The following is a 16,952-nucleotide window of genomic DNA, read 5'->3' on the forward strand; positions in this document are numbered from 1 at the left end:
GTTCCTCACGTGAGATTTCGCTTGCTACACATGTGCAGAAGACAAATCTCATGCAGGGGCGGGCAGGGGCACGTCATGGACCATAAGTCTTAAAGCTGCCAAGGTTGGAGGTCCCTGGATTATATTTTAACAATTTAGGATGTGAGTGAGGACATGACTTGGAGTTTTTTTCTCCCGTTTTTCAGAGGGAAGGAGATATGTAGGCACAATCTAAGAATGGCGGAAACTTAATAACTCATATTCTTGAATTATTCCAAGCAGGGTGTGGTTTTTGTTCTATAGCAGGGTAGGTTTTTTCCCCTGAAAACCACGAGGCTCAGGTCTGATGAAGGCCCCACAGAGGCTTCCCCCGCCTTTTCCGGCCCTGTTTCCTCCCAGGAGATTCCTAGAGAGACCCCTCAGAGGCTTCTCCCCACCTATTCCAGCCCTGTTTCCTCCCAGGAGATTCCTAGAGAGGCCCCACGGAGGCTTCTCCCTGCCTTTTCCGGTTACAGTTTCAGAGGCTCAGGTTTGTAAGTGGAAAATGGTTCTTGAGAAGAGGCAAAAAAAAATTCAACACCCGGTTCTTATCTAGAAAAGTTCGTAAGTAGAGGCATTTGTAGGTAGGGGTACCATTAGACTCTCCTAACCTACTAAATACTGTATACTCTGAAAAATTTTTAGCGTGTGACTATCCTGAATTATCTTGAAGATTCAACAACAGGATATTGAACCAAGGCATAAAGGATAAAGATTCCATTTTATGTTCAGTAAAAGTATCGTAACAAATTAATTTGGTGAGTCAATTCAACAATTCCCCCTCCTTATTTTATAGATTACCAATGGCCTTAACACAACAACCGCTTCTGTGCTCCAATTTTCGATAGGTAAGTTTTTATGATGACTTTAATTAAAGGGCACGAGAAATGCAAGCAAAGTTTATTTTAAAGTTTTACTGTGTTTTTTGTATTTGCATCTTACCAATTCGCATTATGCTGAAGACAGAAATGTATCTACTTTTACTTTTCTTTTGATACTTACCTTTTAAACAATACTTGTAGTCTAACTTGTATAAATTTCTTTTGTATATGCTGTATTATATTAATTATTTTTTTTTTAAAATGCGAGAAGGGCCCATAAAAGTGTTCGTATTTAAAATACTAAACAACGATGGTACTTCATATATAGTCTTATCCAGTAGTGGGTTGCTACCAGTGTAGTAGCGGACTGCGTAGTGGCCGCCAGATTGCACAATTTGTGCGTGACTGCTCCGGTGGCAGCGCTATGGGTGCCGCCATCTTTTTTCATATTTTTTGCTTTGTGCAGGGTGTGCAGAAGCAAAACCTTGCGAGGGGAGGCATGCACAAGAGAGATTTCAGCGATTCTTTGCTTCCACACATGCTCGGAAGCAAAAAAAATCACCGAAATCTTGTGTCCGTGCACATCATGAAAGTTCAGTGTGTTTTTGCTTCCTAGAGAGGCCTCTCTTTGCTTATGTGTGGTTATGATTGTAATATCATAATGTAATATCCCGAGTCTGTGGAGCGGGGCGGCATACAAATCTAATAGATTATTATTATTATTATTATTATTATTATTATTATTATTATTGTTGTTGTTGTTGCTGATTGTTGATTGCATGCTATTGCTTGTTTTTTAAGATAATGGGTTTTAGACATAGTTTTAATTATTAATAATAATAATTAATAATAATTTATTGGATTTGTATGCCGCCCCTCTCTGTAGACATTAGATTTGTACTTACAGGTATATTGTTTTATTGATCTTGTGAGCCGCCCCGAATCTTTGGAGAGGGCCGGCATATAAGTCTAATAAATTATTATTATTTATTTATTATTATTATTATTAATAATAATAATAATTATCATTATTATTATTATTATTATTCCTGCACATGTGCAAAAGCAAAAACACAATAGGGATGCAAATATACAATATATGTGCACCAATAACGCGGTAGTAGCTATCCGCTCCTGGTCTTATGCAATGAATTTAAAAACATTTAAGCCGGTTAGACAAAAATGGAAGTTCAAATTGCCTATATACTACAGCTTTCAAGTCAGATTTGGATAATGTGTTCAGTTCTGGAGACCTCACCTATAAAAAGATATTGATAAAATTGAACGGGTCCAAAAACGGGCTACAAGAATGGTGGAAGGTCTTAAGCAGAAAACGTCTCAGGAAAGACTTCATGAACTCAATCTGTAGAGTCTGGAGGACAGAAGGAAAAGGGGGGACATGATTGAAACATGTTATCATGTATTGTTTTTATCACTGTTGTGAGTCGCCCCAAATCTACGGAGAGGGGCGGCATACAAATCTAATAAATAATAATAATAATAATAATAATAATAATAATAATAATAATAATAATAATAATAATAATAAAATAGGTTAAAGGGCTAAATAAGGTTCAGGAGGGAAGTGTTTTTAATAGGAAAGTGAACACAAGAACAAGGGGGCACAATCTGAAGTTAGTTGGGGGAATGATCAGAAGTAATGTGAGAAAATATTATTTTACGGAAAGAGTAGTAGATCCTTGGAACAAACTTCCAGCAGACGTGGTTGGTAAATCCACAGTGACTGAATTTAAACATGCCTGGGATAAACATATATCCATCCTAAGATAAAACACAGGAAATAGTATAAGGTCAGACTAGATGGACCATGAGGTCTTTTTCTGCCGTCAACCTTCTATGTTTCTATTTTCTGCAATCTAGTTTGCAGTGGTTTACGTTAAGTTTGAACCTGTTACGTGCTCGTGTGTGGTTGTGGTTGAAAGTGAAGTAGCCACTAACAGGAAGGGCATTTTGGTATATGATTTTATGAACTACTGTTAGATCAGATCGGAGGCGACGTAGTTGTAAATTGTCTAAATGCAGTATTTCAAGTCTGGTGGAATAAGGTGTTTTGTTGGTCTAGAAAAGCAAGTATTTTGACTCAACTTGACTCATCATCTGTTGTTTATCTCTACTGCTTGCTGTCTGCTGGTCAAAGCATTGTAGCAACAGATTATCCTCCTCTTCCCCTCCCCTCTTCAGCTCTTTCAATGCCAAAAATGCCCCCAATAGGTATCAAGTAATCTGATTTGGAGAAAAGAGATAATGGTAAAGGATTTAACCAGTGAGAAAATGGCCCATATTGCCTCTTAAATCCAAAAGCTTCTTAGATGCTTGAATTGGAAAGGATAACTTCCCGGAAACATTTTCCCCCAATCTGTTTTAGGTGCCCCTGGGCTCTTTCAAAGACACAATATCAACGCACTATATTATTGTTGTTCATTGATATTTGTTAATATATTTATCAGCTATTTCTACTAATTGATTTAGATACAATGAAATATGAAATCATTAAATTTAAAGGACAAGTACAGGCAGTTTCTATAATATATAGACCAGTGATTTTCAACCTTTTTTGAGCCGCGGCACATTTTTTACATTTACAAAATCCTGGGGCACACCATCAACCAAAATGACACAAATCAAATAAATAAATAAATAAATACATAAATAAATACAGTACATACATACATACATACATACATAACCCCCTCGTATATACAATCCCATGTAACATCCCCTTATAAATACAGTCAATCATCAATCATCCCTACTCAAATTTATATCTCATTTCTGGGTACTTCTCCTGTCTTTCTTCCTTTTCTCTCTCATGTTTGTCATTTCTCTCTCTTCCTCCCTTTTTCCCTCATTCCTTTTCCCTCTCACTTCTCCTCTTTTTCCATCCCTGTCTCTCTCCCCCCCTTATGTGTGTGTGTGTATACACACTGGAACCATTTCCAAAACCAGTTGAGGGCTGGGGTTTTTTCTCTTTTATTCTTTTCAAAAACAGGTGTGGGCTGGGGGGCATTTCTTATTATTTGGGTGCTTTTTACCATATGCTTCAAGAATCACCCCCCTCTCTCTCTTTTGTTTCTCTCTCCTCTCATTCTCTGCCTCAATCATTTCTCCTTTTGTTCCCCTTTTTGTTCTCATTTCTCTCTCTCCTTTCCTCTCCCTATCTGTCTCTCTTGCTTTCTCTCTCTCTTGCTATCTCTTTTTCTCTCTTATTTTCTTTCTCTCTCTCTTGTTCTTTCTCTCTCTCTCTTTCTCTCCCTCCCTCTTTCTCTCTCTTTTTCTCACTTTCTCTCTCTTGTTTTCTCTCTCTCTATTGCTTTCTCTCTCTCTCTCTCTCTTGTTTTCTTTCTCACACTCTTTCTCTCTCTTGTTCTCTCTCTTGCTATCTCTTTCTCTCCCCCCTTTCTTTCTCTCTCTCTCTTTCTCACTTTCTCTCTATCTTGCTGTCTGTTGCTCTCACTCACTCTAGTTCTCTCTCCGTTCTTCTCAGCGGAGGCTGGCGAAGGTGATATTCAATGTCGGGGGTGCGCGGGCGAAGGTTTTTCTTATTTTGAATATTCCGAGCGGCTAGCAGGGGTTAGGGAGCGCGCGCAACCGCCCGCGCGCCCCCGACATTGAATATCACCTTCTCTGGCCTCCGCTGAGAGAACGCCTGCCCCGTCTCTCCTGCAACCCCCTTGCTGAGAGCCCGGGACGAAAGTGCTCTTGGCAAAGGTGAGACGGGCAGGGCGTGCATTCCGGGTGCGGGAGGAGCCATGCCGAAAGGCAGGAGACAGCGGAGGAGGAGAGGGGGCGGGCGGGGGGCAGCACCGAAAGGCCGAGGGGGCTGGAGGCACCGTGGGGAGGCAGGGGCGGCTGCGGCTCCCTTCCCTTCTGCTGCCGGCGCCTCCCCGCCCCCCCGCGGGCTGGCAGGGGGATGAGGAGCGCGCGGCCGTGAAAAAGGGTGCACACGGGGGTATTTTGGGGTGCGCGCGGGGAAGCGACGAGAAGCCATGGGCGCGAGGGGGCCGACTTTCAAAGCAACTTTTGCCGGCCTCCCGCGGGAGGGTGCCAATAGCGGCGGGGGGGGCAATAGCGGGGGGGCCCGAGCTGCCTCGCGGCACACCTGACCATGTCTTGCGGCACACCGGTTGAAAAACACTGATATAGACTTCTGCATATTCAAATTATGATCTTCCTTCCTTCCCTCCTTCCTTCCTTCCTTTCTCCTTCCTTTCTCCTTCCTTCCTTCTTTCCTTCTTCCTTCCTTCCTTTCTTCTTCCTCCCTTTTGCCTCCTCTTCCTTCCTTTCTCCTTTTTCCTTCCTTCCTTCCTCCTTCCTTCCTTCTTTCCTTCTTCCTTCCTCCCTTCCTTTCTCCTTCCTTCCTTTCTTCTTCCTCCCTTTCACCTCCTCTTCCTTCCTTTCTCCTTTTTCCTTCCTTCCTTTCTCCTTCCTTCCTTTCTTCTTCCTCCCTTTCACCTCCTCTTCCTTCCTTCCTCCTTTTTCCTTCCTTCCTTCCTTCCTTCCTTTCTCCTTCCTTCCTTCCTTCTTCCTCCCTTTCGCCTCCTCTTCCTTCCTTTCTCCTTTTTCCTTCCTTCCTTTCTCCTTCCTTCCTTTCTTCTTCCTCTCTTTCACCTCATCTTCCTTCCTTTCTCCTTTTTCCTTCCTTCCTTCTTTCCTTCCTTCCTTCCTTCTTTCCTTCCTTCCTTTCTCCTTCCTTCCTTCTTTCCTTCTTCCTTCCTTCCTCATTTCTTCCTCCCTTTCCTTCCTTCCTCCCCTTCCTTCCTTCCTCCCCTCCCTCCATCGTTCCCTCCCCTTCCTCCTCATATCCAGAAGGATGTTCCATCTTGAGTTAATGTCAGATAATTTCACATCTTCCTTTTCATATAGATCTGTAGGCTCAGAATTGCTATCATGTGCAAGGGGATTGCTACTAATTAAGATATTTAAAAGTAGCACCTTTGGGAACATTCCAGTCAAACATTTTAATTGCACAGGTTAGGATTGAAAATAGCCACCTGAGAGCTCTAAAGCTTTAGCTGCCGTTAAATATTAGTGTGGTTCATTAGTTAATTTATCTTTAGTCCCTAAGGTGCTTTTTTCAAGGGGCGATTGGATTTTCTTGTTATTCTTTGAAGATGTTTCGTTTATCATCCAGGAAGCGTCTTCAGTTCTCACTAAAAGGATGGGGAATGAGCTGGAGAAACTTATTGGATGAAAAGCAAAACGGCTTCAAAGAAAAAAAAACCCAAGAAAATCCAGTTGCCTCTTGAAAAAGCACCTCTAGGACAACCATGACTGGGATGACTGACAGTAGACAGAAATCATTTTATCTATCTATCTATCTATCTATCTATCTATCTATCTATCTATCTATCTATCTATCTTTCTTTCTTTCTTTCTTTTATCTATCTATCTTTCTTTCTTTCTATCTTTCTTTCTATCTTTCTTTCTTTCTTTTTATCTATCTATCTATCTTTCTTTTTATCTATCTATCTATCTATCTTTCTTTTTATCTATCTATCTATCTATCTTGTCTTTCTTTCTTTTTATCTATCTATCTATCTATCTATCTATCTTTCTTTCTTTCTTTCTTTTTATCTGTCTATCTATCTATCTTTCTTTCTTTTTATCTATCTATCTTTCTTTCTTTCTTTTTATTTTTCTTTCTTTATCTATCTATCTATCTTTCTTTTTATCTATCTATCTATTTATCTATCTTTCTTTCTTTCTTTTTATCTATCTATCTATCTATCTATCTTTCTTTCTTTCTTTTTATCTATCTATCTATCTATCTATCTTTCTTTCTTTTTATCTATCTATCTATCTTTCTTTCTTTCTTTTTATCTATCTATCTATCTATCTATCTATGTATCTATTTTTGTTTTGTCAAGAACGTATTGGTAGTATATAAAGATATAACAATGTTTATATACATGATACTAGTAAAAGAGAAACATTAGGACAGGGGACAGAGGCACGCTGGTGCACTTATACACGCCCCTTACTGACCTCTTAGGAATTGGGAGACGTCAACAGTGGATAATCTAAGGGTAAAGTTTTGTTCTGTTCTTCTTTTCTGCTCTATTCTCCATCTTGTTTTGTTCTCTTCTCTTCTTTTCTCCTCTCTTCTCTTCTCCTCTCCTCTATTTCTATTCTAAATTCTATTGTTCTGTTCTATTCAGTTCTATTCTATTCTGTTCTTGTTCCGGTTGTTGTTCCTGTTCTTGTTCTACTCTACTTTCTATTCTGTTCCATTCCGTTCCTCTTCTCCTCTCTCCTCTTCTCTCCTCTTCTCTCCTCTTCTCTTCTCTTCTCTTCCACTCTATTCTACTCTACATTCTATTCCATACCATTCCATATGTTATGTCCTATTCTGTTCTGTTCTTTTCTGTTCAACAGTAGTTCTGTTCAACTCAACTCAACTCATCTCTACTCTACTTCACTCCACTCCATATTTTCTATTCTATTCCATTCCAATCCATTCCATTCCACATTTTCTGTTCTGTTCTATTCCAACTAAACTAATAGAATATAGAGCACTATAAATGGCAGAAGCCTACTTGTCCATGAAGAGAGAAAGTCAATGGGAATTTGTCATCCATACAATTTCCGCATATGAAGACTCTCTGCTACCTACTCTGTACAATTGTGAAAAAGGCTCCTACTTGTTCAAATTGCATTCCAAAATCTGTTTCACTTGGTGAGCAGTACAGAAGCCAGATGTTCTGTTGGTTTCAATCCACTGAATCACTTGTCCTGGGTCTGGAGGGATTTTTCTTGAGGTTCACAGTATCATAGAACAGCCGATAGTCACAAACATAAAATTACAATGACATCCTGCTTATCTGGGTTAAACACTTGGATAGCGTGGATTCCTTCCATACCTGTGGCAGAGGCCAGGGCGATTCACCAACGATGCTTTAATTAAATATATCAGCCTGTTGTCTTAAAAAGCATTCACACACCTGGAAATATAGGCCTCACCAAAGTTTGGAAACAATCCATCTGCAATTCCTTGGTGTTTGCCCAGGTAATCAAAATGAATGTCTCTTCCAGATAACGTTCCTTTATAAATGTTCTGCCGGGCTCTCTGGTAGGAGCCTCCCGAAAATTCAAGGGTACAAATTTCAGACACACACACACGTTTGAAAATTCAAAACAATGTTCTTTATCACAAAATTCAAAATAAACAAAGCACTCTTTTTGTATTGCAAAGAGCACTCTTCCCAAAACAACTGGGTAGTTTGTACAATTTCCCTTAAGCTTAGGGAAGTACTTAAGTACTTAGCTAGCAGCTGTGAAGAAACTTCACACCCCTTCTTCTTCCAACGAAGTGAGACACACACACGCGCGTTGCTCTGCTTTGGTTTCAAAGGTGTGAAAAAGCAACAAAGTTCAGCAACACAAGATTCCTGACGAACTCCAAACAGATATTCTTCCACAATGGCCAAACCCACATGTTGCTATTTATAGCAGCAGCCCTAATTACTGGAGCCCCACCTAAACACAGGTGGCCTCCCTTATTTCCTGTAATATGTTCTTACTTGGTCTCTTCTACGCATAATTCTGCGCTTGGGTGGGTCCAAAATGTCATCATCTGAAGCAATAGAAGATAAAGGAGATTGACTGCCTTGGCTGTGTGCCAAGCCCTCCTCTGCCGAGTCACTCCCACCTTCTTCTTCGTCCGAGGAAACTAAACTCTGAACTGATTCTGTCGGCAATAACACAGGCCTGTGACATGTTGAAGTTTCCCCTGCATCCACCTCCACGTTTCCTGGGGCAGGAGCTGGGCCAGAGCCAACCACAACAATGCCTGATGCTATTTATTCATTCATTTATGTTCATTTAGCAAGATAAGCAGGAAAGTAGTATTTGTGCAAGGGAGATTGTGATCCCCTTATATAGAGCGCTGGTGAGACAACATTTGGAATACTGTGTTCAGTTCTGGAGGCCTCACCTACAAAAAGATATGGATAAAATTGAACGGGTCCAAAGACGGGCTACAAAAATGGTGGAAGGTCTTAAGCATAAAACGTATCAGGAAAGACTTCATGAACTCAATCTGTATAGTCTTAAGGAAAGAAGGGAAAGGGGGGACATGATCAAAACATTTAAATATGTTGAAGGGTTAAATAAGGTTCAGGATTGAAGTGTTTTTAATAGGAAAGCGAACACAATCTTTCACCCAGCTAACCTCAGATTGTGTCCCCTTGTTCTTGTGCTCACTTTCCTATTAAAAACACTTCCCTCCTGGACCTTATTTAACCCTTTAACATATTTAAATGTTTCAATCATGTCCCCCCTTTTCCTTCTGTCATCCAGACTATACAGATTGAGTTCATGAAGTCTTTCCTGATACGTTTTATGCTTAAGACCTTCCACCATTCTTGTAGCCCGTCTTTGGACCCGTTCAATTTTGTCAATATCTTTTTGTAGGTGAGGTCTCCAGAACTGAACACAGTATTATTCCAAATGTGTTTTATCATTACTTTTTACTTATGATATGCTTATTTATTTATTTATTTATTTATTTTATTTATTTATTTAATTTGTATGCCGCCCCTCTCCACAGATTCGGGGCGGCTCACAACAGGTACAGAAAAACAGTGTAAAATACAAATTCAATAATTAGAAAGCTAAAAACCCATAATTTAAAAACATTCACACAACATACCATACATAAACAGTATAGGACTGGGGAAGATATTTCAATTCCCCCATGCCTGACGACAGAAGTGGGTCTTAAGGAGTTTGCGAAAGGCAAGGAGGGTGGGGGCTGTTCTAATCTCAGGGGGGAGCTGGTTCCAGAGTGTCGGGGCCGCCACAGAGAAGGCTCTTCCCCTGGGACCCGCCAAACGACATTGTTTGGTCGATAGGACCCGGAGAAGGCCAACTCTGTGGGACCTATTCGGTCGCTGGGATTTGTGCGGCAGAAGGCGGTCCCAGAGATATTCTGGTCCGATGCCATGAAGGGCTTTATAGGTCAAGGCCAACACTTTGAATTGTGACCGGAAATTTATCGGCAACCAATGCAAACTACTAGCCTATACACGTTTGACAAACAAACAAACAAACAAACAAATAAATAAATAAATAAAATTAGCTATAACTGTGTGTACTCATTGCCCAATCCTTGACTGCTCCAACCATTACATTTTATATAGCTTAACACAGTGTACCAGCCAACCAAAATCTAATGATATATGAAGCACCATCTCTCCAGGAAGTCATTGACTGAGCTGGATATATTGCTGTAAATCATTTTATACAACCAGGAGAATAAATAACAAAGTTTTTCTTGAGGTTGTTGTTGTTCCAATGTTCATGCACCTACATGTTAAAGCTAGTTCTCTGTTCCTTTGTTGCAAAAAGTATTTTAATTGATTTCATAAATGTTGGCTCTCAAAAAGGTTTTTGATAGGAACTTTCATCAGAATACGATCCAAGGCTCTCTTCCGGATTAAATAACGTGGTTTACACAACCACAAATAATATGATTGCAGGATTTTACAGTATTTGTGGGAAAACACTAAAATGTCATCCTCATTTGCCAATTGAAGTTCTCCTAGTTAAATAAGTTCAGGGTTTGCCAGGATGTAGTTGTCTAAACTCCCAAGAAGGCAATTTTCACTAGTTATACAGGGAGGTTTATGTTGTTTTATAAAATTAATTCCTTTACAAATAAATGCTGCCAGAACAAGACAAATCATCATATTTAAAACAATTTTACTTTCCAGTAGTCCAATACTGGAAAGTCTTCGGAGAGGGGCGGCATACAAATCTAATAAATAATAATAATAATAATAATAATAATAATAATAATAATAATAATACTATATATTGAACGAAGCAGTAGAAGTGATGTGCCGGTGCCTGGAGGCTGTTGGGGCCTGGATGGGTGTCAACAAACTCAAACTCAACCCAGACAAGACAGAGTGGCTGTGGGTCTTGCCTCCCAAGGACAATCCCATCTGTCCGTCCATTACCCTGGGGGGGGGGGAAACTATTTTACCCCCTCAGAGAGGGTTCACAACTTGGGTGTACTCCTCTATCCACAGCTGACATTGGAACATCATCTTTCGGCTGTGGCGAGGGGGGCGTTTGCCCAGGTCCGCCTGGTGCACCAGTTGCGGCCCTATTTGGACAGGGAGTCATTGCTCACAGTCACTCATGCCCTCATCACCTCGAGGTTCGATTACTGCAAAGATCTCTACATGAGGCTACCTCTGAAAAGTGTTCGGAAACTTCAGATCATGCAGAACATGGCCGCGGGAGCCATCGTGGGGCTTCCTAGATTCGCCCACATTTCTGCAACACTCCATGGCCTGTATTGGCTGCCGATCAGTTTCCAGTCACAATTCAAAGTGTTGGTTATGACCTTTAAAGCCCTGTATGGCATTGGACCAGAGTACCTCCAGAACCGCCTGTTACCGCACGAATCCCAGCGACCGATAAGGTCCCACAGAGTTGGCCTTCTCCGGGTCCCATCGACCAAACAATATCATTTGGCGGGCCCCAGAGGAAGAGCCTTCTCTGTGGCAGCCCTGGCCCTCTGGAATCAACTCCCCCCAGAGATTAGAACTGCCCCCACACTCCTTGTCTTTCGTAAATTACTCAAGACCCATCTATACAGCCAGGCATGGGGGAGTTGAGACACCTTCCCCCCAGGCTTTTTTTTATATTTATGTTTGGGTATGTATATGTTGTTTGCTTTTAAAAATATGATAGGATTTTATGTGCTTTTTAATATTAGATTTGTTTTTGCTAGAATATTGTTTTTATTATTGTTGTGAGCCGCCCCGAGTCTTCGGAGAGGGGCGGCATACAAATCTAATAAATTGAATTGAATTGAAAGCTACTAAGTTTGGAAAGCTGAATTTAGGTTTTGGATTTCCTGCGTATTTGAAATGTATACTTGGCAACAGATGTCATCCAATTAAGGAGATGTTCAACCAATAAAGAAAAAAAAATGGAATATGTTTTTCTTCCAAAAAAAAAAATAGTTTAGTGGCAGTTGTTAGTCAAATTATTTTTAAGTGCTTAATTGGGAATGCAATGTATGTATCCTTGTTGATGCAACATTAATTAATCACAGCGCTATTGTTTTGTTAGCTGCACAAAGATGTTAAGGCATATTGTACATGCCGGTAAGAGGTGGAAAATTGTATTTTTAACTTCATTAAAATCTTCCTTTTTAAATAAGATGATAAATAAGGAGAGAGAAACAGGGTGTTATAACGCTTTCTGATGTCTTTCCAGAAATTTATTTTTAGATCTACGAATAATCATTTTCTAGAATTAAGCTAAAGTTGTTTCTTTGCATCTACACTATTTTGCATCCAATTCTCTGAATATTTTCTATAGAACATAATAATATACGCACCATCCCCTAATATTTCACAAACAAGGAAATTCTTGTATCTTTTTTAATATTGCCATGGAAAAAATTTGGAGTCGCTTAGTATAATATTAGGAGCATTATTTTTATGAAGGAGCTCATGCTGTGTTTGTCTTCAAAACGGAACAGCTTAACTGGGAAATTGTAGAATACAAACTACTGTATTTAGCAAAATGCTCATATCCTTTTTCTACTAATTTTATGTAGACGTTCACAAATGGCATATTTCTCTACCTTATATATTGCAAAGCATTGCATTTGATTCCAAAGAAAAATTATGCCTGCTGTAATCCAGCAGAAACTTTTTAATGGGGTTAGGGGAAAAAAAAACCTTTAAAAGAAAGATGCAAAGCATTCCTCTTTAAAGGGTTAAAATAACAGTGTCCTTTACAAGGTTTATAGCACTGCTTCGCTGTCTTTAATTGCACAGGCCCATCTCAAGGGATGTTGCTGAGGTTTTCCTTTATTGGAAAATTTAAATTCATCAAATATATATTTATAGTGGTATCACCACCTGGTATAACTCCTTAACCTAGCAGACAGAAGGGTTACTATTTTTCTGACTCTTTCAGAATGTAGAATTTTTCCCCCCGGTAGAATTCTCCTGATTAATAAACCAACTTCTATCAGAGACATTTTGTCTGCTTGATAAGGGGTGATATGATAGCAAGTGTTCCAATATTTGAGGAGCTGCCCACAAGATCATATGCGGCAACGTCCTGCCTGTCAACGACTACTTCAAGCTTCAACCACAACAACACAAGAGCACGCAACAGATTCAAACTTAATATTAACCGCTCCAAACTTGACTGTTAAAAATATGACTTTAGCAATCGACTTGTTGAAGCGTGGAACTCATTACTGGTCTCCGTAGTGTCATCCCCTAACCCCCAACATTTTTCCCTTAGACTATCTACGGTTGACCTCTCCAGGTTCCTAAGAGGTCAGTAAAGGATGTACATAAGTGCACTAGAGTGCCTTCCGTCCCCTGTCCAATTGTCTCTCCCATATCTCCTATATCTTTTCTTCCATTCATATATCTTTTCCTCTATTCTTCATTGACATGTTTTATTCTTATATCTTTTCTTCTATCCTTTCTTTGATATATATTACTACATGTTTATTCTATTTAAACTTCATTGTGTATTGGACAAAATAAATAGATAGATAGATAGATAGATAGATAGATAGATAAATAGATAGATAGATAGATAGATGATAGATAGATAGATAGATAGATAATAGATAGATAGATAGATAGATAGATAGATAGATAGATAGCTAGATAGATAGATAGATAGATAGATAGATAAATTCTCCAAAGCACCTGAAGGCAGGAAGCAATGGATGGAAACTAATTAAGGAGAGATTACTACATGTTTATTCTCTTTAAACTTCATTGTGTATTGTGTATTGGACCAAATAGATAGATAGATAGATAGATAGATAGATAGATAGATAGATAGATAGATAGATAGATAGATAGTTTTAGGTTGGAAGGATACAAAAAAATGGACAATACAAAACCGGTATCGGTACATGGTGGAACACATTCAATTTGAAATTATGGAAATTAAAATGAATATGACTGATGAAAATAAAGTGGAAAAACTGTTATTCTGTTATAATGGAATCTCATCTCAATTCTCTTTTTCCAATATATCCAAGTGCCTCTATTTCCACGAACTCCCTTCCCTTTGGTGTGGATTTTCAAATGCATGCATATACCCCCAAGAGACAGCTCCATTGTATATAAGCCATAATAATGCGCATATATTTGATCCTTCTGCTTTCTGGAGCCCCCTAGGATTTCTCACAAATCTACAATCTTGATTACTGTTTTTTTTTAAAGTTGGGTTTACCCCAAGTCTCATGGCAGACATTCATTTTTAATAAGGATTGGAATTCTTGCTATTGAGGAAACACATTTTGCTGAAGCTTTATTTATTTGGCTTATTTCTTACTCACCTGGAGGCAACTCTTCAGTCTTGAGTCGTCTCTTTGTTTTTTGCTATTTTTTAAAAAGGAAGATTTTTTTTTAAGAAAAGAAGGCTTTTGAGGGATTTTTTTTTTCCACTTTATGCTTGAAACTGAAGTAGTCATTGACAGGAAGGACGTTGTAGCAGATGGTTTTATGGGCCAGTGCTTTTCAACCAGTGTGCCGTGGACATGGTCAGGTGTGCCGCGAAGCTCAGAGAGAGAAAGAGAACAAGAGAGAGAGAAAGAAAGCAAGAGAGAGAGAAAGAAAGCAAGAGAGAGAGAAAGAGAGCAAGAGAGAGAAAGAAAGAGAGAGAGAAAGAGAGAGAGAGAGAAAGAAAGCAAGAGAGAGAGAAAGAGAGAGAAAGCAAGAGAGAGAGAGAAAGACATAGAGGGAGGTAGGGAGGGAGAGAGAAAAGAGAGCAAAAAAGAGAGGAAGGAAGAGAAAGAAAGAGGGATGGAGAGAGAGAAAGAAAAAAGGAGGAAGGGAGAGAGAGAGAATTTTTTTGTCCAAACTTTTTTTAGCCCCCCCGCCCCGCTCAATGTGCCCCAGGGTTTCGAAAATGTAAAAAATGTGCCGCGGCTGAAAAAAGGTTGAAAATCACTGTTATGGGCTACGCTTAGGTCATATTTAAGGCGATGTACAGTGTTCCCTCGATTTTTGCGGGTTCGAACTTTGCGAAAAGTCTATACCATGGTTTTTCAAAAATATTAATTAAAAATACTTTGCGGTTTCCCCCCCTATACCACGGTTTTTCCTGCCCGATGATGTCATATATCATCACCAAACTTTCGTCCACCTTTAATAAATATTTTTTTAAAATAAATTTTAATAAAGAAACATGGTGAGTAATAATCTAAATGGTTGCTAAGGGAATGGGAAATTGCAATTTAGGGGTTTAAAGTGTTAAGGGAAGGCTTGTGTTACTGTTCATAGCCAAAAATAGTGTATTTGCTTCCGCATCTCTACTTCGCGGAAATTCAACTTTCGTGGGCGGTCTCGGAACGCATCCCCCGCGAAAATCGAGGGAACACTGTAGTTCTAAGCTTTCTAAGCCCAGGATATAAAAACATGGATATGATATGAATATAAAAATATTCATTCTATTTGGCCAGAGCTAGGTGGTACAGGGGGCTGGGCTAGATGACTTATAAGATCCTTTCCAACTTTATTAATCTGTTAAACTTCATCTGTTAAATCTTGATGGAATCATAAATTGAGCAGGTTGCTGGAAGTAAAAGAATCTGGAACTTTAGTTTAAAAGCTTACTGAAAGAGGTGGAACTTTGAAAATTCAGTTTATCCGAGAGAAGGACGAGACTGGGTATTAAAACTGATGTTTATAAATACAATGTACAATGGTACATCTACCTACGAACGCCTCTACTTGGACTAGAAGACCTCCAAGGTCCCTTCCAACTCTGTTATTCTATTCTATTCTAATCTATTCTATTCCATTCCATTCCATATTTTCTATTCCATTCTATTTTCTTCTTTTCTGATCAACAGTAGTTCTGTTCCACTCCACTCCACTCCATATTTTCTATTCTATTCCATTCCATTCCATATTTTCTATTCTATTCCATTCCATTCCATATTTTCTATTCCATTCTATTCTCTTCTTTTCTGTTCAATTGTAGTTTTGTTCAACTCCACTCCACTCCATATTTTCTATTCTATTCCATTCCATTCCATATTTTCTATTCTATTCCATTCCATTCCATATTTTCTATTCCATTCTATTCTCTTCTTTTCTGTTCAATGGTAGTTTTGTTCAACTCCACTCCACTCCACTCCATATTTTCTATTCTATTCCATTCCATTCTATTCTCTTCTTTTCTGTTCAATGATAGTTCTGTTCAACTCCACTCCACTCCATTCCATATTTTCTATTCCATTCCATATTTTCTATTCCATTCCATTCCATATTTTCTATTCTATTCCATTCCATATTTTCTATTCCATTCTATTCTCTTCTTTTCTGTTCAACAGTAGTTTTGTTCAAATCCACTCCACTCCATTCCATATTTTCTCTTCTACTCTACTCTACTCTATTCTATTCTATTCTATTCTATTCTATCAGATGTATTTAAAAATACATCTCACAAACTCATCCAGTTGTCATAAATCCTCGATCCTTACAGTCTCATTATTCTGATTCTCAATTGAATCGATGAAAGCATATTCATATCCGGGGCTGTTTATTACAGTAGCCCTTCATGTTTTTCTTCCGTCCTCTTGTGGGATCTGCCGGCTTTTAATCCTGGTTATTTATTGACTGGGATTTAAAAGAAAGAAAGGAGGGGGGGGGGAGAAGCTCAGTTCATCAACTTGAATTAGAGCATTACAGGCCTGGCTGCTCAAAAGTCTCTAAGGTGATAGGCTGCCCATCGGGCGCTCATTATGGAATAATCGCTTAATTAAAAGGCCTTGGCTTGCAAGAGATAGCATGTCTGAGCACCGCCTTTGGTCTCCCAGGGCAAAGGGTTGAGAAGGCTCAGCCAGCCATGAACTCGCTTCTCGGTTCAATCTTGCAATAATTAGAACATGCAAAAAAAAATAAAAGAGGCTAAACCAAGTGAGGAACAATGAGGAACATGGCTCCCAGCATGTCGGTGCTTATCAGAGGTCAGACTTGCCCTTCAGAAGATAGAAACATAGAAACATAGAAGTCTGATGGCAGAAAAAGACCCCATGGTCCATCTAGCCCTACTTGGCTCAGGGCCAGACTATTTACGGGA

At 39.3% G+C, this 16,952-nt stretch overlaps 1 protein-coding gene across 2 annotated transcripts in view; it reads left to right on the top strand.

Annotated features, from left to right (window-relative positions):
- RELN (reelin) overlaps nt 1–16,952 on the top strand; it is a 522,908-nt gene that overhangs the window by 290,183 nt on the left and 215,773 nt on the right. For both annotated transcript variants that reach the window (XM_070755186.1, XM_070755185.1), the window contains one exon: nt 815–866. In XM_070755186.1, coding sequence (XP_070611287.1) covers nt 815–866 — 52 coding nt within the window. The remainder of the gene's footprint in view (nt 1–814; nt 867–16,952) is intronic.

The sequence above is a fragment of the Erythrolamprus reginae genome, chromosome 6 (assembly GCF_031021105.1).
Source record: "Erythrolamprus reginae isolate rEryReg1 chromosome 6, rEryReg1.hap1, whole genome shotgun sequence".
NCBI classification, from domain to species: domain Eukaryota; kingdom Metazoa; phylum Chordata; class Lepidosauria; order Squamata; family Dipsadidae; genus Erythrolamprus; species Erythrolamprus reginae.